The sequence below is a fragment of the Olea europaea genome, unplaced genomic scaffold, assembly GCF_002742605.1.
Source record: "Olea europaea var. sylvestris unplaced genomic scaffold, O_europaea_v1 scaffold670, whole genome shotgun sequence".
Taxonomy (NCBI): Eukaryota; Viridiplantae; Streptophyta; class Magnoliopsida; order Lamiales; family Oleaceae; genus Olea; species Olea europaea.
The window spans coordinates 95,292-117,754 of NW_019265080.1; the positions used below are offsets into that span (position 1 = coordinate 95,292).

General features: G+C 35.7%; 2 protein-coding genes and 1 non-coding gene across 3 annotated transcripts; 2 read left to right on the forward strand and 1 right to left on the reverse strand.

Annotated features, from left to right (window-relative positions):
* Positions 1 to 276: 276 nt before the first annotated feature.
* Positions 277 to 360, reverse strand: TRNAL-CAA. Its single transcript has one exon. It is a non-coding gene; the product is annotated as a tRNA-Leu (tRNA).
* Positions 361 to 1,648: 1,288 nt separating this feature from the next.
* Positions 1,649 to 3,244, forward strand: LOC111390313 (thaumatin-like protein 1). The gene is made up of 3 exons (XM_023015332.1): positions 1,649 to 1,978; positions 2,047 to 2,731; positions 2,865 to 3,244. The coding sequence occupies exons 1-3, from the start codon at positions 1,912 to 1,914 to the stop codon at positions 3,091 to 3,093; spliced, it is 981 nt and encodes a 326-aa protein (XP_022871100.1). The 5' UTR covers positions 1,649 to 1,911; the 3' UTR covers positions 3,094 to 3,244.
* A 16,651-nt stretch (positions 3,245 to 19,895) lies between these two features.
* On the forward strand, positions 19,896 to 20,665 carry LOC111390309. The gene is made up of 2 exons (XM_023015324.1): positions 19,896 to 20,338; positions 20,427 to 20,665. Exons 1-2 carry the CDS (start codon positions 20,030 to 20,032, stop codon positions 20,436 to 20,438), a joined length of 321 nt encoding a protein of 106 aa, XP_022871092.1. The 5' UTR covers positions 19,896 to 20,029; the 3' UTR covers positions 20,439 to 20,665.
* Positions 20,666 to 22,463: the final 1,798 nt, after the last annotated feature.

A 22,463-nucleotide genomic window follows, 5' to 3' on the forward strand; every position in this document is an offset into this window, starting at 1 on the left:
AACCTTTTTTTTTTTTTTTTTTTTTTCTTTTTTATATCTATAGCCATTCCTTTGTTTTATGTTCTTTTCTAACTGTTGAGCACAGAAATTGACTGACACAAAATAATAGGTCAGAAAGAATGGGTTGATTATTTGATTTCAGTTGATTTATCTTTTACATGGATCGGAAAAGAAAGTTCGGGAGATAAATGCGAGCAAATAATAAATGAAGACCCAAGTGAGACAAACGGTAATGTTTGGGGACTGGGTATGAAAATTCTTTTACATTAAAAAGAATGTCAGAAGTGGGATTTGAACCCACGCCCTCTCACAAGGACCAGAACTTGAGTCTGGCGCCTTAGACCACTCGGCCATCCTGACACTTTGTTTTTAACCTTTTAAGATATTCTAATACTTCATCTTTACAGGCTCAATATATGTCAGACCAAATTATCACCCCGCCTGGGCCTTATTATTTCCTTATTAAAATAAAAAATATGACTATTATCCATTACATCAAACCACCATATTTAATTTTTTATCTCTTGTGTGAGACACATAACAGCTATATTTTTCATTCTCATTTTTACAATAATGTGAATCAAACGGGGGCTATGTATTAAGTGTGTTTGAGCCATATTATTTTGAAATAATGTATTTTGGAATAATATATTGATGGAAAATATATGGTTAAAAAATAAGGAAAATTTTTGAATTTGTATGTAATATTATTTTATTGAAGAATGTGTGATTGAAATGATATCAAATCATTGTTCAAGAATTTTTATTTTTTTTAAATGCGGCTCAAATTGGGTCTACGTAATAAAGTGACCAAGAGGATAAAAAAATCTACTTTGATAGTCTATAATTTTACACAAATTTAAGCGACAATTAATGAAATTAATACTAGAACAATATGTTTTATATTGTAATGAATTATGCCTTTGTTTGAATCCCATTCTTTAAAAAATTATTTTTTCAAAACTCATTTTCAACCCCATATTTTTCAATAAAATTATATTATACGCAAATTAAAATTTTTTTTTAAATTTTTAACCACACATTTTTCATCAATTACTAATTAAAAATGTATTCTTTCAGTTAAAATGTGGTTCAAACAAGGACATTGTCTGAGTAAAGTATTTGTCAAGCTTCAAAGCTTCATTGTTTGGTTGATGGAACAGAGTTAATAACTATTCCTTTTTGTATATAAAATGCAACTTCACTGAACTCGTTTGACTAAATGATCAAGATGATTAAGTTAAACATATCCTTTTTTTAAGTAAACTGTGAAAATGTACAATATTTTTAGAACCGGAAAAAATGAAAATAATCATTTCTGACTTTTACCAAAATACCAAACCCCAATTCCAAGTCTTTTCCAAGAATGGTCACCATGTCTTATCTAATTTTGGCATTAATGGTACATTGTCGTAAAATTCACAAAAAAAAATAAAAAATAAAAAGACTAAACGCATTCAAATGTGTGTATATATAGGGACTCAAGAAACCGCCAGGGCATAATCTAGTGGTGCAAAAGATAGGAGTGAGGTTGTCTCACACCTTGCTTGCAGCCGCAATGTAGAGGTTCGATTTCTGAAATATGAAATTGGACTTCTTGTAGGCATAGTGTATATGCAGCTCTTGTTCCTTGTCCTTTTAGAACACATCTCGTAATTTAACTTTCTCACAAATTTCTAGGAACAGGACGATGGGACCCTTAAAGTTGGAGTTTAACCTTTTTATATTGGGACAGAAGAATTGCTTTCTCACTCGATCCCTTCGTTCTCTTCCACTTCCTCTGGATTTTATGGCTACAAAACTTAGTTAAATTTGCATTTCAGTTCTCTACAAACCCATAATCTGCATCTCTTTCCACAAATAAACCTTAAAATTTTGATAATACCTTCAAAGATCAGTCATCTCTGCCAAATGTCATCGAATTTTATTTCTCATTTCAATTTTATTTCGCTCATTTTCCTACTAATCTTCTGCAAAGGTATTACTGTTAATCTTCCATTTTCTGCCATTTTTATTGTGTATTAATTTGTGGGATTCGTTTTTCAGGGTGTTTAGGGGCTACATTTACATTGACAAATCGATGTGATTATGCAGTATGGCCAGGAATACTGGCAAATGCGGGTAGTGATAAATTGGATAGTACCGGATTCGAACTTCCGTCGGGTGGGACCCGATCCTTCCAAGCTCCGCCGGGCTGGTCGGGGCGGTTCTGGGGCAGAACCCGTTGCTCATTTGACCCCAATACCGGTCAAGGAAGTTGCGCCACCGGTGATTGCAGCTCCAACCAGGTGGAATGCAATGGCGCAGGTGCAACACCGCCGGCGACACTAGCCGAATTCATGATCGGATCGGGTACGAATTCAGGCGCCCAGGATTTCTACGATGTTAGCCTTGTTGACGGGTACAATTTGCCGATGATGGTTCAGGCGAAAGACGGGACGGGCCCGTGCGGTTCAACCGGTTGCACAACCGATTTGAACCAGATGTGCCCGAATGACTTGCGGGTTGGGGACGGGCAAGCATGCAAGAGTGCATGTGAAGCGTTTGGGAATCCAGAATACTGTTGCAGTGGCGCGTATGGTTCACCCACCGCCTGTCGGCCTTCGGTTTACTCGGAGATTTTCAAAACCGCATGTCCACGATCATATAGCTATGCATACGATGATGCTACAAGCACATTTACATGTAGTGGAGCCGATTATACAATTACATTTTGTCCTTCACTAACAAGGTAAATTGAGACGATGAGAAAAAGCAAAATTTGTAAGTAAAAAGTGTAATTTTGAAAAATTACCAACCCTTTCGTATTTCTGTTGCTATGGTACATTAGATGATGTATTTTCTTACAATTTTTATGCATGCAGTCAAAAATCTTCAAGAAATTCTTCCTCGCCGGAAACTGCTATCGGAACAACCAATGAACCACCGGCACTGATAGTTGAGGGTTCGGGTTCTGACTCACAAGACAACAGCCTCCCTTCATCATGGCTGCCAAATTTTGTCACCGGAGATTCTTCAAGAACCATATTAAATGTTGACTTGCATTTTACTCTTTCTGTAACCTTTTTCATACTCTCTTTTCTTTGCATATAATTCACAAGAGATCTGCTGTATGGCCCATGTGGCCTTGGCCAAGCTGCTTTATTCAACTCACAATACTTTACATTTGGCCAATGCATCACAGATTGTAAAGCACAATTTTCTCGGACATTTGTATAGAAATCTACGTTATTTTATTAATTAAAAGCATAACATATATATATTTTTTTTTTGAGTTTTTGAATATATTGTATGGATATTTGAAAATTCAGGACTTTCTTATAACACTGTTCGTAGTATGTTCGGTATGTTCAATTGGACATTATTGAACAATTTATCATGAGTCTTGATCTTTTTTCAATCTTGTGCATACAGATTAATGTGTACTTGGTATGTATGGCTAGATAATATTGAAATAGAAAAGTTAATAAAATTTCATAATCATGTTATTCGATAGTGCAAACTAGACATGAATCGAACGAACCCGTATTATGCTTATAATTAATTATTAAATTGAGAAAAAGCAGCATTTGCTTCACAATGAATTTGTGCATCATGATGGTATTACTAAACTAAAGCTTTAGCTATACTTTACTGGAATTACAAAATTGTCTTACACATGGGCCCTCTCTATTGTTTGGATAATGTTATATATTTGTGAGGCTTGAAAAATAAGTCATCTCTCTCTTTCTTGAGATATATGTTTAATGGGACTGCATCATGCTCATGAACGAGAGACTTTATTTAGCCCGTATTTGATCCCCATTACCTGAAAAAGGAAATGGGAGGAATATTATTTTTTAGAAAAATGAGTGGTTGAAAAAGAAGGAAAATTTTTCGATTTACGTGTAATATTATTTTATGAAAGATTGTGTGGTTGAAAATAAGAGAGAGAAAAATGGAATGTAATATTATTTTATGAAAGATTGTGTGGTTGAAAATAAGAGAGAGAAAAATGGAATGTAATGTAATTTAGTTTAATAGGGATCAAACATGGGCTTAATTCTACCGACTTGGTAATATTATTCCAACTATATAATCGCCAATAAGATTTAAACTATACATGTTTAATATAAGCAAACTCGGTAAAACATATAAAGGATATAGTGACTTTACATCTTTCAGTAAATCTAACAATGAATTGAATGGGACAATTAATAAATATTAGGATAATGTCACTTGTACACTCCTTTTCTTTAACGCCTAGGTTGTCATTACCATGTTGTTCACAAATGATTGGACGAAAACCCATTTTCTTTTTAAATTGTCCAATGATGTAATGTTACGTGACAAAGTATGATTGAAAATATAAAGACTCAAGATTTATTGAATAGCTTTGGTTGTTGGTGTAGTTTACATATTTTTCATTAAATATGATTGAAATCATATTTTTGGAAAGAAAAAATGAGCAATGGAAAACTAAAACTCAAAACATTTGTATGCTTCAATTCTGTATTAAATAATGACAAGGACGGCTACTAAATCCTCATCAATAACCATTTCTACTTTGCAATGATTCGATGAAGAAAAAAGAACACCGAAAAATAATGAATCACATTCTCCACCTTGAAGGATATGGAAATGGTCGACACATATTAACAAACTTTTTGTATGAGATACAAATGTCAATATTTCTTGACATTTAGTTCAACAACCACATTCGTGGTCAAATAAACTAACAATATATGAACCATCATTGCAAACTTTTGGGGATGCATTTAGAACAAAAATCAAACATAAAAAAGAAAAAGGTTGAACCTCAATCTTGAGGGCACTCACCATTCCGTTCTTAGAGCTTTGTGAAGGAGGTAAATCACAGGATGTACCCCAACAAGTCAAGGAACAAGAACTGTCTGTACACTGCGCTTACAAGAAGTCAAATTCCATGTCTCAAGAATCGAACCCCCCCACACTACGACTGTCAGTAAGGTGTGAGATAACATTACTCCTATCTTTTGCACCACTGAACTATGCCCCAGGGACACAAAAATCAAACATAGATCCTCTTTCACGTTGTCAATATACAAAATCTACTTTCCTTTTTATCCCCAAAGAATCAAAACTTTCATTAGCATAAATAATATATCTCCTGCACAACTTCATTGGTAAGTGATGCTTCTTCTTTTTTATTACTGGACGGCTACAATTAAGTGAGTGTTTTAATGTGCGGTGATTGTGATTCGGGTTATGATTAGTTGAATCTTCAGTTTTTCGTAAAACTTCAATACACATTGCCATGCTAAGCGAAAAAGGATGATTATTTTAAAAATCGAAAAAATAAATTGATAAATTTGTATTGCACCGTAAAATGGATGCAAATCAAATTCATAAATTGATCAAAGGTCTAACTCTAACAACATTAAGTTGTCCGCAAAAGAAAACGGCTAAAGCGTGAAGTTTTGTGTTTTTTTTACTTTTTAGTAGGATGAATAGCCATTTTGTGTGTTTTTTCAAGCTTTGATGAACTTAAGCAGGCCTAAAGTAGAAAGTGTGACAAGACATTAATATCAAATTTCATACTATGCACGCTTTTTAAAACTGTTATTCGTCCCTCTATCCCACTCATTACTACGTTTATTGAAAGATTCAAAGGATGTAAGTATGATTATTGTCTTTTTGTAGATGCAGCTTCTAAAGATGAATTCTATGAGAATATTGGGGTCGAACTCATTTCACTTGGAATCTCCTATAAATTGGAAGTTCCATTTCTATGTTATTCATCTATGAAATTGTCGTAATAAGAGTACGACCCAAAATGCAAGAGAATGATCACCAATTTACAGTAACATGAAAAACACAGATTAGCATTGTTTAGAATGTTTCGCAAAAACAAAATTCTTGATGGTGGTTATGTAGGATAATTTATTACTTTAAATCACCGGATCTTCATATTGAATCATCAAGAAATTCAAGAATTATAGTGGAAGCGTACCTGAATCAGACATGGTTAATTGCAATAGACGAATCTAGAGTTTAGTCTTCTAAATCTACACGTAATCTCCCTTTTCTCTCTGTGATGGGATACAAAAGAGAATGAACAATACGTACTCTACGTGTGATTCGAGGACTATAACCATTTATATATGTATACATATATATATGCCATTTTACCTAATTCGGCTCATCATAGAATTAGGAACTTGGGCTCAGTCTCTACACATAAAATAAACTCATACTTTAATTGGATGCATTAAAACCCAAAATCGAATCCTTATTAGATAACTTTAAATGGGCTCAACCGAATTCAATAGCCTTTAGTTTAACACACAATTATTCACACATACAAGCCCACATGATCGATTAAAATTCCTTACAATCACCGACTTGGGCTATATGTGTCACCTTATAATTGTACATTAAATATAACCTCTTGAATACTCAAAATTTTGCTATCATTACTGAATGCATCCCCTAAAAATCCCGTCTATCAATCATATCAACATAAGATCAAAGTGGCTTTCGTTACATTCATTGTAGTTAAACCCATCAATGGTCACGTATATCAATATAACCAAATGACATAAATCAAGCATGGATGTGTTGCATGGAAATTACATGTAATGTGATCTGTAACATGCATATTTTCAACTGGTCCACCTTAATATCTTAGTGAGATCATTTTCAAATAAATTCAAAGATAATAAACCAAAACTTTAAAATTGAAAATTTATTTAACCTTAAACCATATCCAAAATGACAGTATTTGTGTCTAGCACAAAATGCAAACTCCTACTAAAACTAAATATCCTCAAGAAACATTACACTCATATGAGCAGTGTGTTCATGAAAGACCTTGGGTATCAATCCCTTGGTAAGCGGATCCGAAATCATGGAGTTTATCTTAATGTGCTCTATTGACACCTGTCCACTCTGAACTCTTTCTTTAGTAGCGAGGAACTTGATCTCTATATGTTTCAACTTCGTTAAACTCCTGCTATTATTGGAATATAACACTGCTGATTTATTGTCACAAAATACCTTCAGCGGTCTTTCTACATTGTCCACAATCGCGAGAACTTTCGGATCGGAGAAGCATTGAGAACGGGCTCCGACGAGGGTTCCAAACCTCATCCATCCCACGTTGAGATTTTAGAAAATTCAATCTATGAATCCACAGTGGGACGTTCTCAATCCAAAGTGGCCTTTGGGGTCGAAGCCTAGACCAAAGGTGCCTAATAGCGTGGGGAGACTAATCGGTCCTGGCCCCTTTCGTCTCCACTCGCTGATCACTATGCAGCCCAGTGACAAAATTACGCAGCCATATTCCATTATTTGATACCTCATAGCAGTAGATCTCCTACTATCTTGGCATCCCACGAAATCGGAATCAGAATAACTGATGATCTCCAACTGATCCGATCTTCTGTATGTGAACATATAGTCTTTTGTTCTCTATAAATATCGTATGACCAGTTTGGCTGCTTTCTAATGATCCATTCTCGGGTCACTTATATATTTCCCTAGCATCCCAATAATATACGCTATATTCGGACGCGTACAAACCTGAACATACATCAGATCCCTATAGCTGAAGAATAAAGAATCTTTTGCATTTCTTTAATTTCCAAGTCATTTTTAGGGCATTGATTTAAACTGAACTTGTCTCCTTTAGCCACAGGGGTGTCACGTGGTTTATAATCTTACATGCTATATCTTTTAAGAACATTTTCGATATAGCTCTTTGTTGATAATCCAAGAATATCCCGAGAACGATCCCGGTGTATCTGTGTTCCTAATACAAAAGAGGCATCACCAAGATCTTTCATCTCAAGATTCTTTGCTAGAAATTTCTTGGTCTTGTGTAATAAGTATATATCGTTGTTGACAAGCAATATGTCATCGACATATAAAACCAGAAAAATATACTTGCTTCCATTGAACTTGTGGTATATACAATCATCGACCAAATTCATCTCAAAACCAAATGAGATGATTACTTGATGAAACTTGTAATACTATTGACAAGACGCTTGTTTGAGTCTATAGATTGATTTTTTTTTTTAGTTTACAAATCATTTTCTTTGCATCATCTGATACAAAGTTTTTTTATTGTACAATGTAAATTGTTTCATCAATTTTACCATTGAGAAACGCTGTATTAAATCCATCTGATATAACTCAAGATTGAAATATGCTACTAATGTCATTATAGTTCTAAAAGAGTCTTTCAAAGAAACCAAAGAGAAAGTCTCTTTATAATTGATTTCGTCTTTCTGTGTAAAGCCCTTTGCGACAAGACGAGTCTTATTCCTCTCTACATCGCCCTTCGAATCCCTCTTGGTCTTAAATATTCATTTGCAACCAATGGGTTTCCCACCTTCAGAATGGAACGAGGTCACATACATCATTGTCCTTCATGGACTTTATCTCTTTCTTCATGGCATCGAGCCACTTTTGAGAGTTAGAACTTTCCATGGCTTGATGGAAGTTGATCGGATCATCTTCCACCATTTCAATATCAACTTCAAGTTCTTGGAGAAATACGATGTAATAATCCGAAACCACACTTCTCCTCTCTTTAGTGGATCTTCTTAATGACATTGGTTCTTAAGGCTGTAGAGTTTGTTCTTCTGAAAAAATTTGTTGATCTTGAAAGGGAGATATAATATTGTCTTGATCCAAAGTTGCTTCTTGAACAATGTCAGGGATAGAAACCTGATCATTGTCAATGATAATTAGAGGAATTTCAACATATTTCTCCTTAAAGACAAAGTCTATAACCCTTTCTCCCTCCACAAACTCAACATTCCCAAAGAACCGAGCATTTCCTGCCTCGAAAATTGCCTTAGTTGTGGGATCATAAAACTTATAATTCCTGGACCTTTCAGAATATTCAATAAAATAGCAACTAATGGTCCTTGCGTCCAGTTTCTTTTCATTTGGCTTGTAGGGCCTTGCCTCGACTGGACACCCCCAAATATGTATATGTTTCAAACTAGGCTTCTTGCCCGTCCAAAGCTCATATGGGTTTTTATCAGTGACTTTAGTTGGAACTCTGTTAAGTATATAAGTTGCGGTCTTTAATGCTTCACTCCAAAGAGATTCTAGTAAGGTAGAATCTCTTTCTTCATGGCATCGAGCCACTTTTGAGAGTTAGAACTTTCCATGGCTTGATGGAAGTTGATCGGATCATCTTCCACCATTTCAATATCAACTTCACGTTCTTGGAAAAATACGATGTAATAATCTGAAACCACACTTCTCCTCTCTTTAGTGGATCTTCTTAATGACATTGGTTCTTAAGGCTGTAGAGTTTGTTCTTCTGAAAAAATTTGTTGATCTTGAAAGGGAGATATAATATTGTCTTGATCCAAAGTTGCTTCTTGAACAATGTCAGGGATAGAAACCTGATCATTGTCAATGATAATTAGAGGAATTTCAACATATTTCTCCTTAAAGACAAAGTCTATAACCCTTTCTCCCTCCACAAACTCAACATTCCCAAAGAACCGAGCATTTCCTGCCTCGAAAATTGCCTTAGTTGTGGGATCATAAAACTTATAATTCCTGGACCTTTCAGAATATTCAATAAAATAGCAACTAATGGTCCTTGCGTCCAGTTTCTTTTCATTTGGCTTGTAGGGCCTTGCCTCGACTGGACACCCCCAAATATGTATATGTTTCAAACTAGGCTTCTTGCCCGTCCAAAGCTCATATGGGTTTTTATCAGTGACTTTAGTTGGAACTCTGTTAAGTATATAAGTTGCGGTCTTTAATGCTTCACTCCAAAGAGATTCTAGTAAGGTAGAATCTCTTTCTCCATGGCATCGAGCCACTTTTGAGAGTTAGAACTTTCCATGGCTTGATGTAAGTTGATCAAATCAGCTTCCACCATTTCAATATCAACTTCACGTTCTTGGAGAAATACGATGTAATAATCCGAAACCACACTTCTCCTCTCTTTAGTGGATCTTCTTAATGACATTGGTTCTTAAGGCTGTAGAGTTTGTTCTTCTGAAAAAATTTGTTGATCTTGAAAGGGAGATATAATATTGTCTTGATCCAAAGTTGCTTCTTGAACAATGTCAGGGATAGAAACCTGATCATTGTCAATGACAATTAGAGGAATTTCAACATATTTCTCCTTAAAGACAAAGTCTATAACCCTTTCTCCCTCCACAAACTCAACATTCCCAAAGAACCGAGCATTTCCTGCCTCGAAAATTGCCTTAGTTGTGGGATCATAAAACTTATAATCCCTGGACCTTTCAGAATATTCAATAAAATAGCAACTAATGGTCCTTACGTCCAGTTTCTTTTCATTTGGCTTGTAGGGCCTTGCCTCGGCTGGACACCCCCAAATATGTATATGTTTCAAACTAGGCTTCTTGCCCGTCCAAAACTCATATGGGTTTTTATCAGTGACTTTAGTTGGAACTCTGTTAAGTATATAAGTTGCGGTCTTTAATGCTTCACTCCAAAGAGATTCTAGTAAGGTAGAATGACTAATCATACTCTTTATCATGTCCTTAAGCGTTCTATTTCGTCTCTCAGTAACACCATTCATAGTGGGCGAACCCGGAATAGTGTGTTGTGAGACGATACCGCATTCATCTAGGAATTTAGCAAATGGTCCTGGACGTTGTTCACCTGAACCATCATATCTACCATAGTATTTGCCACCACGGTCAGATCTGATGCTTTTAATCTTTTTGTTGAGTTGGTTCTCAACTTCGACTTTATAGTTTTTGAACACATCCAGTGACTGTGATTTTTCATGAATGAGATATATGTAGCCATATCTTAAAAAGTCGTCTATGAACGTTATAAAATATTGTTGACCATTCCAAGAACCCATAGGGAATGATCCACAAATATCCGTATGTATAAGTTCTAAAACGTTCAAAGTCCTATTGGCTTGAAATCTCCTTTTATTGGTTTGTTTTCCATTTATATAGTTGACACACAAATCATAATCTGTGAAGTTAAGATGGTAGAGAATCCTGTCAGACACAAGTCTCTCAATTCTCCTTTTGGAGATGTGACCTAATCTCTTATATCACAACGAGGCAGAATTCTCGCCGGTTAATTTTTGCTTTACACCTCGAGTACTTGCATGCAAGGATTCATTAAAAGAAGTAATTGTATCAATTGAATAAAGATTATCGTAACCTGATAAAAAATCGGAACTAACCAATTTTGAATCATGAAACATACTAAATTTTCCATTTCCAAATGAACAAGAATAATCAAATTTGTCCAAAACAGAAATAGAAATCAAATTTCATCTAAAAGACGGTACAATAAAGGTCTCATCATGATCCAAATAGAAACCAATCTTTAACAATAATCTAAATTTTCCTATTACCTCTACTTCCACCTTATTGCTGTCGCCAGCATAAATGTGTCTTTCACTATCACTTGATTTTCAACAACTCAGACAATCTTGCATAGACATACTAATGTGAGTTGTTGCACCAAAATCTATCTACCATATATGTTTGGGTACCGAAGTTAAATTAACATCAGAACAAACTAAATGAAGAAGAATACTTTTCTTTACATGCCGTGCGTGGTAATTGGTGCAATTCTTCTTCTTATGACTTGCAACTCCGCAGAAGAAACAACCATCCTTAGTTTGTTCCGTATGTCATTTCTTTTGTGGTGCTGTACCCGCAACTTCCTTATTAGTTTTCCCTTTTCCTTTATAAGTAAGGTTTGCCAAAAGTGTAGTAGTTTCAGCATTTTCCTTCTTGGCAAATCTCTTCTCAGGATTCTTCAGGAAAACCTTAGGGGGCGTTCGCTTTATGTTTCTGTTTTGTATTTTATGTTGTCAATTTCATTTTGAGTTTTGTGTTTTGAGTGTTTGTTTTCAAATTGTTGAAAATACGTTTGGTTTGTCATTTTGAAAAACTATTTCTCAAAACAAAAAATAAGAAAATGTGTTTGGTTTACAAAATTTAGAAAACATTTTCCCACACACTCTCTCAATACCAGCACCTCTGGAGCATCATTTCCCACTTTTCGGTCACCATGGTCACTAGATCATAGTACCACCTTGAAGCCTGCAATGTCGTCTATAAATCCCACCCAACAGTTGACCCTAACTCCGGTCGAACATGCCGAAATTTCTGCTCAAAATCAACAAGTCGCGAGGCCGAAAACTCCCATTCCAGTGACAATTTCTGTATGAATTGATGAAATTGAAGTGTTATCCATGGTTGTAGGGACATGATTCACCCTCGACTGATGCCAATCGACTGATTTAAATTGGCCAGAAACATGAATCGATATCGTTGCTTTGTTCTCGCTACTACCATATTTGAGTAGATTCACATCTCAACGAATTGGTGTATTATTGATTGATGTTAGGACATGATATTGTTCGCCTAGATGAGGGCTCTCGACTGTTGGTGGTGCGCGACTGTGGGCGGCGCCGGAATGGAGTTTTCCGACAGAAAAGTGTGTACGACATTTGTGTTTTTGGTTGGATTTTCTACTGCCTCCTGTTGATTTTGTGGCTAATGGTTAGTTGGATATTGTAGAGGGGAAGGCGAGGCTTCTGGTGGTTGAAGCAGGTGGTTTCGTTGTTGGAAGGTGGTGATTCCGACAGTTGAGGAGGCTCAGGAGAGAGGAAGCCGGGAAATGTGTTCAGCCAGAAAGAGTGTCCATTTTCCGCGTTTTCCACAATTTTCGCCTTTTGTGAAGAAAACGCCCAAAACGTGATTTTCACGTTTTCCGTTTTCTTCAGTAATTTTTTTTTTGTTTTCAAAAATGCGTTTTTGAAAATGGGAAACCAAATGCGTTTTCGACGTTTTCGAAAACTAAAAATGGAAAACAGCTCCAAAACGGCAAAGGGAACGTACCCTTAGCCTTGTTTACTTCATTAGACACAGTGCCCCAAAATGGTTCTAGAATAGCACGTTTCATGACCATTAAGTTTATACGCTTCAATCTTTCCTACTTTTTCATCTCCCTCTTGTCATCAGAGGTACTCTCATTAGTAAGTTTAGTAGGTTAATCGACCCGTAAAGTAAGGTCTAGGTCCATGACTCCGAGAACGATCAATACATTATCTTGTCATACCTTGAAGTTCATGCCATTAAGGATTAGAATTGTGTTGATGATAGTAGAGATATTAGCAACAAAGCTTGAAACTGAATTAGAGAACAATTATTACGAATAGCTCACATGGATATCCTTAATATGCAAATAATATAATTCTCAAACAATGGTAGGGCCCATCACAAGATACCTAGCACAACATCAATATCTTGTCTTTGGATAGAAATATTAATTTGTAAGTGGTGCTCTTGGTGTAGTGATCAAACACTGACAATAAATACATGTCAATTAATAAACATTTCTTTGGACCAATTTATTGATTACACGTTAAACCAAATAATCATCACATGTTTACCACCACATGTGCATGTGAAATTTGGCCAAATATTGACATTCCTTTGAGCCTATCAATATTCGTATCAATAACACACACAAACACCTTTTAATATTCTGAGTTAGATGTTGCTATTGCAACATGTTGTTTTAATTAATTAACTTTCGAACATTATATCTCTTAAAAGAGTCTTTAGTACCAAAATTTGAGAAAGAGAATCACCAATTTTGTATATTTTATTTAGTTTTAAATTTAGGGGTCTTAGGGTTAATAATTCAAAACTTTAAGGGGGCAAGATTAATTAATTCCAAACTTTAGGGGCCAAAATTTGACCAAAATTAATAAATTCAAAACTTTTGGGGCCAATTAGGACAAATTTTAAACTTTTGGGGCCAATTTGAATTAATTTTCAAACTTTGAGGGCTTTAATTATAAAATTCAGCACTTTAGTGGCCCAAATTAATTAATTTTTTAAACATTAAGGATTGAATTATTAAACCCAAAACTTAAAGGCCCAAATTTGAATATACTTTAAATGTTAGGGACTAAGACCTTAATTTTATAACCCCTAACCATAATTGCAACCAGGGGCCTCAAATTTTCTAATTTATAGAAGAAGCCCTCGCCCAATCACCAAAAATTGAAAACCCTAAAAAAAAAAATTTCTCTTCCTCTCTCTCTTCCTTGTAGCGCTGCTGCAAAACGCAACAGCCAGCTGCAGACGTCAGCGACACACTTGCCGTCGGCCAGGTGTTGTACAATAATAAATTTTTTTTAACTTCATAAATATGAATCCAAAACCAACATGCATAAAAAATCTGTAATTCCTCAACTAATTAATCCGGATTATGAAAGATAATAAGAAAAATATACCGCAAAAAAGTTTTCAAATTTAACAAATATAGATCCCAAAAATTGTCAAATCTGAAAAACTTAAAAAAAAAAAATATTGCAAGAACCAAATAAATTATTCGATTCTCAATGATTCAACATGAAAAGACTCTGATACCACTTGTAAGATAATTTATTACTTTAAATCACCGGATCTTCATGTTGGATTATCAAAAAATTCAAGAATTATAGCGGAAGTGTACTTGAATCAGACATGGTTAAATCCAATAGACGAATCTCACGATTTAGTCTTCCAAATCTACACGCAATCTTCCATTTCGCTCTGTAATGGGATGCAGAAAAGAATGAGAACAATTGTGCTCTACGTGTGATTCGGGGACCATAACCATTTATAGATATATGCCATTTTGACATAATTCAGCCCACTATAGAATTAGGAACTTGGGTTCGGTCTCTACACATAAAATAAACTCATACTTTAATTGGATATACTAAAGCCCAAAACCAAATTCTTATGAGATTACTTTAAATGAGCTCAACCGAATTCGATAGTTTTTAGTTTAACACACAATATTCACACATACAAGCCTACATGATCAATTAAAATTCCTTACAGGTTAAGCATATACTGTGACTACAAATCAGTGCCCATAATACTATGCAGGGCAACATTTCAATCATTTTGCACAATGTAAAAATGTGACCCTAAATCTAAAATCATCATTGTAATCTTTAGGAGCATCTTCAGTGTTTGAGGAAGATTCTACATCCTTCGTGTCGGATTCAGTATTAGCTTCTTCTATGTCATCTTCCTCTTCAATAGTTGCGACCGTTTTGATGTTGACACTCATTTTCACTAAGCTGTAAATTCGGGAAGCGAAATCCTTTGGATTATTGAGCATGAAGCCACTCTAAATCGGTATTGTTTGGTACATGGACGGGGCAGTTTTCTTTACGCTTTTGTCCTGCACAAAAATGCAAATGGGCTATCAAGTGTCTGAGCCTAAGCTTAAGTAGAAGTCAAAATTACGTTCAAATAACCTTTTTGTTTCAAAACAAATTTGGATATATTGCTTTTTCCCATACGAAAAAGTTAATTATTTAAATATAATGGTTTACGTACAAATGAGATGTAAAATATGTAACTTATATTCAACTTGGATCAATAAATACTAAAACTTATTTTCACTTATGTAAACTTTTAAAGCTTAGCCCTACATACGTCATGGTCTTTTTCTACTAGCTCGCGTAGTTTTTTGATGATAGGGTATCTCGGGTTATCGAGCATCCTCTTGCCATGCATGTAAGTCTGCTTGCTGGCATCTAATAAAAATTGTGACTGCATTATCCTCTCCATGTTCGCACTCCAACCATATTTTGATGTAAATACTACACATGGTCTGTTGCTTATCTTTAATCATCGATATTCTCACAGGCAAGAGCACCCTTCTACCTTTTTTTCAACTCCTTGAATTCTTTTAAATCCTTCCCCATTTTCAGTCCTTCCTTGGACACGTTCTGGAATTTCTTGTCTTCATAATCCATCAGATATTGCATTAGATATTCATCCATAGGGTCTTTGAAGAGAATAACCTACAAGGACAATGTAAATTCAGTTTCATGAAATAGCAAAGGAAAAATCTTCAATCCAAAACCTCAAAGGGAAGCCACAAGACGAGTTGTTTTAAGTAGAATGCTAATAGACCAATGCATATATACATTGTTATTCTTTTTGTCAATCTCTGGAGGAATGGAAATTTCTCCAATTGTCAATCGACTCAACCCAATAGACGAACCATTTCACGAGCTTACTCACTTCTTCAAATGTCGGCCCAACACATGAGCTGATGGAGAGCTAGCTCGGTCGTAGGTGAGCTACCAAGCTTGCTTAGTTCACGAGCACATGTGAGGCAAGATGACCAACGACTCGCCACACTTAACAACCCTATATACTTGTTACATGTGGGTCAAAAACTTGTTCATGCGAAACCCGCAAATGTACAAGATCGTTGACAAGTAATACGTGATGACTAACATGTATCGTCCCACGATAAATAAAATTCAATTGAAATTTACTAGTTTTTAATTAGATACAAAGTAAACAAACAAAAGTAATTTGTGATTTTTAATTAATCTAACTTAATCTATGAAAGCTTGCAAAATGTGAAATTAAAATGTGTGTGGAATGTGTGTATTGGATTACAAATCCACCTATTTTTATTCCAATTCTCAATTATGTAGCTAGTTCCGTTCTTGCGTTTTTTACAATCGATAATTCTATTGTAATTAATTTTCTTTTCCAAGACAAATTAAATTTATCCTAGTCACGATCCGAATTTGAATGAACATAATGCATTCAATTTCACAATTATCTTGAAAATTGCACACATAACAAATCTTATTCCTAAAATTTATTGTACGCATATTAATCAAGCAATGTTTAAAACATATTGTGAGCCTTCCAGCACTACAAGCAATTATATATTCAAGTAGTAATCAAGAAATCAAATAATAAAATTAGGTATGCAAGATTGATAAAAAATTGCAAGAACTTAATTAAAGTACTTATCTTGAATTAAAAATAAATAAATAAATAACGGTTTCATCTTCATCAAATACATGAAAAGATTTAGCCGAGCATAATGTCAAAATTAAACAAAGAAATGATAAAAGACATCACCAAAGTTGCTGTCGTTTTCTGTGTCTGTGTATAGCCCTCATTAATTTTCATTCCATACATTTTATTTTTCTCTCTTATTTTTGACCACACAATCTTCCATATAATAAATTACACATAAACTGAAATCTTTTTCCTTTTTTTCAACCACTCTTTTAAAAAAAAAAAATACTATTTCGCCCATAAGAAATGCTATATGTACACCATGAGGTGTACACAATGCATTACACCCCTCTCACATGGAGGGGGCCCAAGAATATTTTATTGTGTGTGTGCCCTCTCCATGTGAAGGGGGTGTAATGCTATGAATACACTATTATGTACACATAGCATTTTCCTTCACCCATTTTCATTTCCAGAAAATGGGGGCCAAACGGGGGCATATTATACACACTAGGCTGCCTTGTCAATGTGAATATAGAATCCAATGCTAGCCGCCTATGTATGCATATATAATTCAGAAGCCGACAGCTAGTGGTGGCAATGGCTCGACCCTTAAACACATGAGCTCGGCTCGAGCTCGTGGCTCGTTAGTGATGGGCGGCTCGGCCTTTAAACACACACGAGCTCGACTCGTGAGCTCGTTGATTTTTTCCTTTTTTTATTAAATAGATATAAATAAATTATAAACTCTCCTCCTTTATCCGGATTTGGGACCGATTATGTAAATCCCTATGAATCCCTCAATTTTTGACTCTAATACAAGGCCCAATTTTCTCTCTCCCCGTTTCCGTCCATGTGTATATATATCAATTTAAGGCAGCAATTCTCCTTCTCCAAGCAGTCGTAAACTGTTATATATATTATACTTCAGTCGCCAATGTTGTAGTCTCCCTTTTGAAGTCAAATTCTCATCGATCTCTTTTTTTCCCAGCTGGTAGTGTGTTGTCCAATTAAAGCTCAACTAAATATAGAATTTGATTCCAATTCCAAGTGCAATGGAGGCTTAATTAATAAATTATTTTTCTCCAAGTCCTCAACTTTCAAAGTGCGGAATTTGAATCTCAACTTCCATTCAATGACCAATTTAATTCCCATAATTTAGATTTTGCCATTTCTCGCCAATTTTTGTTTCTTTCCTTCAACTCCTTTTTCATTCATATAGTTTCGACTATTAAACATAAAATACAAAAAAATTTGAATAACTTTTGTCAAACGAACCATCAAATATCGTTATTTTAGGCACCGAATAAATATATAAAATACACTTATCAGTGAGCCTTTGGGGTTATGGTAGAGTCGACTCTAGAGAAAAGACTAGGAAGTATATGGTGCGGTCAGGTCTAGGATCCATAGTAGTCTGGCACGACTAATTGTTATATGTAAGAGTATCTCTAATATTAACGTGGATTGTACCAAAAAAATTGTCACATAAACTAAAATAAATAAAATATCTATAAGAATTCTTTTACAATACAATGTCTAGGACAATTTCCAATCGATTTGGCACAAAAGAGTAAATATTACCAAATGACCGTCTAAATAAGTTGTTTCCCAAAGAAGTGAATCACCATAATTTAATATGTTTCTCTCATATTTCTTATAGTTTTCCTCTAGTTTAATATTTGTCTCACCTATTAAATACATATTGAGTAATGCTACATAGTCTCGTTGGGGTTGCAACTCCAATTTAACTGTTTAGATTGCACGAGATGATACGTTAAATGAAAGATGAATTAAATGAGTCATTTAATTTCACTTAGCATTTAATGTCACATTGGTGCCACTTAGATTGGGATTACAATTCCAGTGGGGATAAATAACATTATTTATATATATTGATAAAATTTGAATCATAGAAGAGTCCATTGGAGATTAAATTTGAATTAGATGATCTATTCATTATATATTAATGTCACATAAATCGAAAGTCTTTTTTTAGATGCTACCTAAATTGCAAATAAAGGAATGCATTGGAGATGTTGACAAACTATGGTGTTTTGGGTGTGCTTGTAAATATTGGGGCTCATTAGTTTTGTAATTTAAAAGAAATTGTGAGTCCTACAAAATAATAGTTGCTCATGCTTTCATTTAGAAAACAATAATTTTTTTTTAAGTGTGCCAAAGCAAACAGATCTCTTCAAATATTGTTTGTGATTTTCAAAATTGACCTTGATTCTTAAACTTCTACTAGCAACATTCGAAACAGCTCCTATTGCGATTTTACTGCAGGATAATGCTTAGAATGGAGGTGGACCAAGGTGTGGCCTTGGGGTGATTCTTGGCCTTGATTTTGTTGACGTATAGTAGATTTTATTCGTGCCTTGAACCATAGCTTGTGGGCAAAGCGGTGGTATCCTTCATCCAGTTAGTATTCGAGATAGAGTTACATGTTCAAATCGATATTGGAGTATTTCCTCGAAGTAGGTGGATAATGCAAGACATGTTTGAAACATATGGAGCCAAGGGAGTGGGCTTGGTATAGATTTTAAGACATGATTCTGCGAATTACAAGGTGGATTGTATTTATATAATGAAGTATAACTTTTGGATAGAGTGGTGACAATATTTTACATCGAATAAAATTGAATATTTTCAACTTATAGCAATATGGAAGAGGAATGTCTAATGATGAATAGATTATATTAAAATAAGAAAAGGTGGATTTAAAGAATTGGGTCCCGTCCTTGCCTCCTAATTCGGTAGCGTGATTAAAGGCTTAAGTTAAATAAGTAGACGCTCCGAGACGTATTAATCGGCCAAACCAAATACTGAACATTTAGCTATTGTTTGTCATCCTTTAAAAATTTAAATTGTTTGTTATAATACTATTCCCCATCATACTTTCACACGATAAAATATATTTTACACACAAACCAATAAAAATTCTTCACTTTTTAACCACATGTTCTCCAAAAAATATTATTCAATAACTCATTATTTCCCAATTAATTCCATCAATCAGGCTCTTATAGTCGAACTCGAACTCGAACTCGAACTCGAACTCGAACTGAACATGCTCTTTAAAAGACTCACCAAACATCACACCCCACCTTACACGCGGTAACAACTAACAAATAACAAGCATTAAATTCCTTACCCTATCCTTCTAGATTTTTGAGTCCACTTCACACACCAAACTTCCAAATTTCCACATAGTCGCAGTTACAAAAGCCCCCTTTATGCACAAGAATTATAGCCAAAGAATCATGACGATTTCTGATGCTGTGGTGGGAAATCTAACCACCATCTACCTGGTGGCGATAGCGGCGATGAAGGCTTACGGGCTGGTTTCAGGACGGAGCTTCAGCGGGTGGTGCGTCCTGATTCTGTCGACCGCAGCGGTGGGTGTGATCTTAATTGCAACTCTGACTTGGGACTTATCCCGCAAGGCCACATCGTATGCCTTTACACGCGATCACGGCCACCACGAAATGTGCCGCGGCGGTATCTGCTGGCACGGCGTCGCCGTCAAATCGCCGGCCTCTCAGGTCCGGTTCCGGTTCCCTCAGCCGCATAATGCATAGAAATTGCATTTGTTGTTTGTATTATTAACGAATACTGGTAACTCTGTTGCAGGTCGAAAGATAAAAGAGAGAGGTATCTAGGGTTTTATTTTTAATTTACCTTTTTCCCCCCTTGTAATTAAAGATCCAATGCTGTTTTCATCACTGTAATTAAAATAATGATGTTTGTGTTAAACTCTATAGTTTGGAGTGTGCGCGTGTTTTTTTTTTTTTTTTTCCTGCCATTTTTAAACCTTAGTCCTTGGCATTATAATGAAAATTGTGAAGCATCCAAGTTGAATGGAGTCAAAAGTATATATTTCAAGTTTAACAATATGGCATTTTGTAAAGGAACTCACAACTTAACAAAGAGATAATAGCGAATGAATCTTGGAAGAGATTTGAAATTTCTCAAGTAACTCATGAGCGATTTCTAAAAGAATTCTAAAAGTATGAACGTTCCAATTTCCAATATTTAGATACTCTTATTCAAAATTTTGTGCATAACACGATTATTCTGATAAGTTTCAAGAGCTGGTACTGGGAATTAATAAGACAATTAGCTGAAGGATTGAATGTATTACTAAGCAAGGGGTTACAATATGAAAAGCAATTACAAAGCCATTCGAGAGGGCTATATCTCTCCTACTTCTTACTCAATTTACTACCCGCCTAAAAGCTTATTTCTCTACTGTTTATATAGAACTTCCGGCCCAAGTAACTGATTCTGTTTTAGCCACTTGATTTTGTTACTGCTTTCCCGCCACATGGAGCTAACACCTTCTTAAGTCTTCTAGAATATGTGTATCTAATGGGGGCTTATCATTACCCCGGGTTTCCAAACACACCTTGTCCTCAAGGTGGAATTCTGGGAAGTTTTGGATAATTGTGGACGTGGACTCCTAAGATTCTTCAGTCGGAGGCAATCCTCTCCACTGTAATAACACTCCATGGCCTGTAGAAGTTTGTTGCGTTCCCAAGACTTTCTCCGGCTCAACTATCCATTCCAAGTTTGCGTCCAATTGTGGAGGAAGCTGCTGGTTGACCAGGTTAGGTCCTAATGCCTTCCGTAGTTGGGACATGTGGAACATCGGGTGAATGAATGCAGCAAGGTGTAACTCTAGATGATACGCAACAGGACCAATACGTTTTATTACTTTGAATGGGCCGAAATAACGTGGTCCTAGCTTTTCATTCAGTTTCTTAGCCAAGGAGCGGAGGCGATAGGGGCGAAGCTTGACATATACTAACTCTCCATCCTCAAAATCTTGTCTGTGACTATCAGCTACTTGTTTCATCCTTGCTTATGCTCTTATGAGATGATCTTTTAGTTCCCTTAAGATGGGAGTCCCGATCATTCAACTGTTGTTCCAAAGTTGCTATTCATATAGATTGGCTACCATAACGAAAGAACGGAGAAGGTTCCCGCCCATAGACCGCGTGAAAGGGAGTTGTATTTGTTGAAGCATGAAATGTGGTGTTGTACCAATATTCAGCCCATGGAATCCAGTTGGACCAACTGCGTGGTTTATCATATGAGAAGCACCGCAAGTAAGTCTCCACGCAGCGGTTAACTACCTCGATTTGCCCATCCGTTTGTGGGTGGTATGCTGTACTTCGATGAAGTTGGGTACCTTGTAACCTAAAAGTTCACTCCAAAAGTGACTGAGGAAAACCTTATCACGGTCAGGGATGATGGAACGGGGAAACCCATGAAGTCTGACTATTTCTTTGACGAAGGTAGCAGCAACTCCTGTGGTCGTGAAGGGATGCTTGAGGGGTATGAAATGAGCATATTTGCTCAATCTGTGCACCACGTCGAACCAATCCTAGTGATATGAAATTGTGAGTTGCCCCGCAGTCTATTAGTGCAGTAACCTTCTACCCTCCAATCGTGCCCTCCACCTTCATTGTTCCCGATGTTGTCAACCTTACAACCGAGTTAATTGAGAGCTCCACCTTCTCTGTGACCTCCAACGGCGCCTCTCTTTCCCCAACCCCTTCCTCTTCGCTGTAATCATCCTCTTCAACCAGTAGGACACGCAGCTCTTTATTCTTGCATGGATGGCCAATCGTGTACTTCTCATCACATCTGAAGCACAACCCCTTA

What these genes read in the sequence shown, in the direction of transcription:
- LOC111390313 (XM_023015332.1), top strand. Translation starts at nt 1,912, where the DNA reads ATGTCATCGAATTTTATTTCTCATTTCAATTTTATTTCGCTCATTTTC. An exon ending in CCTACTAATCTTCTGCAAAG is followed by an intron (nt 1,979 to 2,046) that starts GTATTACTGTTA and finishes TTCGTTTTTCAG; the next exon opens with GGTGTTTAGGGGCTACATTT. An exon ending in TTTTGTCCTTCACTAACAAG is followed by an intron (nt 2,732 to 2,864) that starts GTAAATTGAGAC and finishes TTATGCATGCAG; the next exon opens with TCAAAAATCTTCAAGAAATT.
- LOC111390309 (XM_023015324.1), top strand. Translation starts at nt 20,030, where the DNA reads ATGCACAAGAATTATAGCCAAAGAATCATGACGATTTCTGATGCTGTG.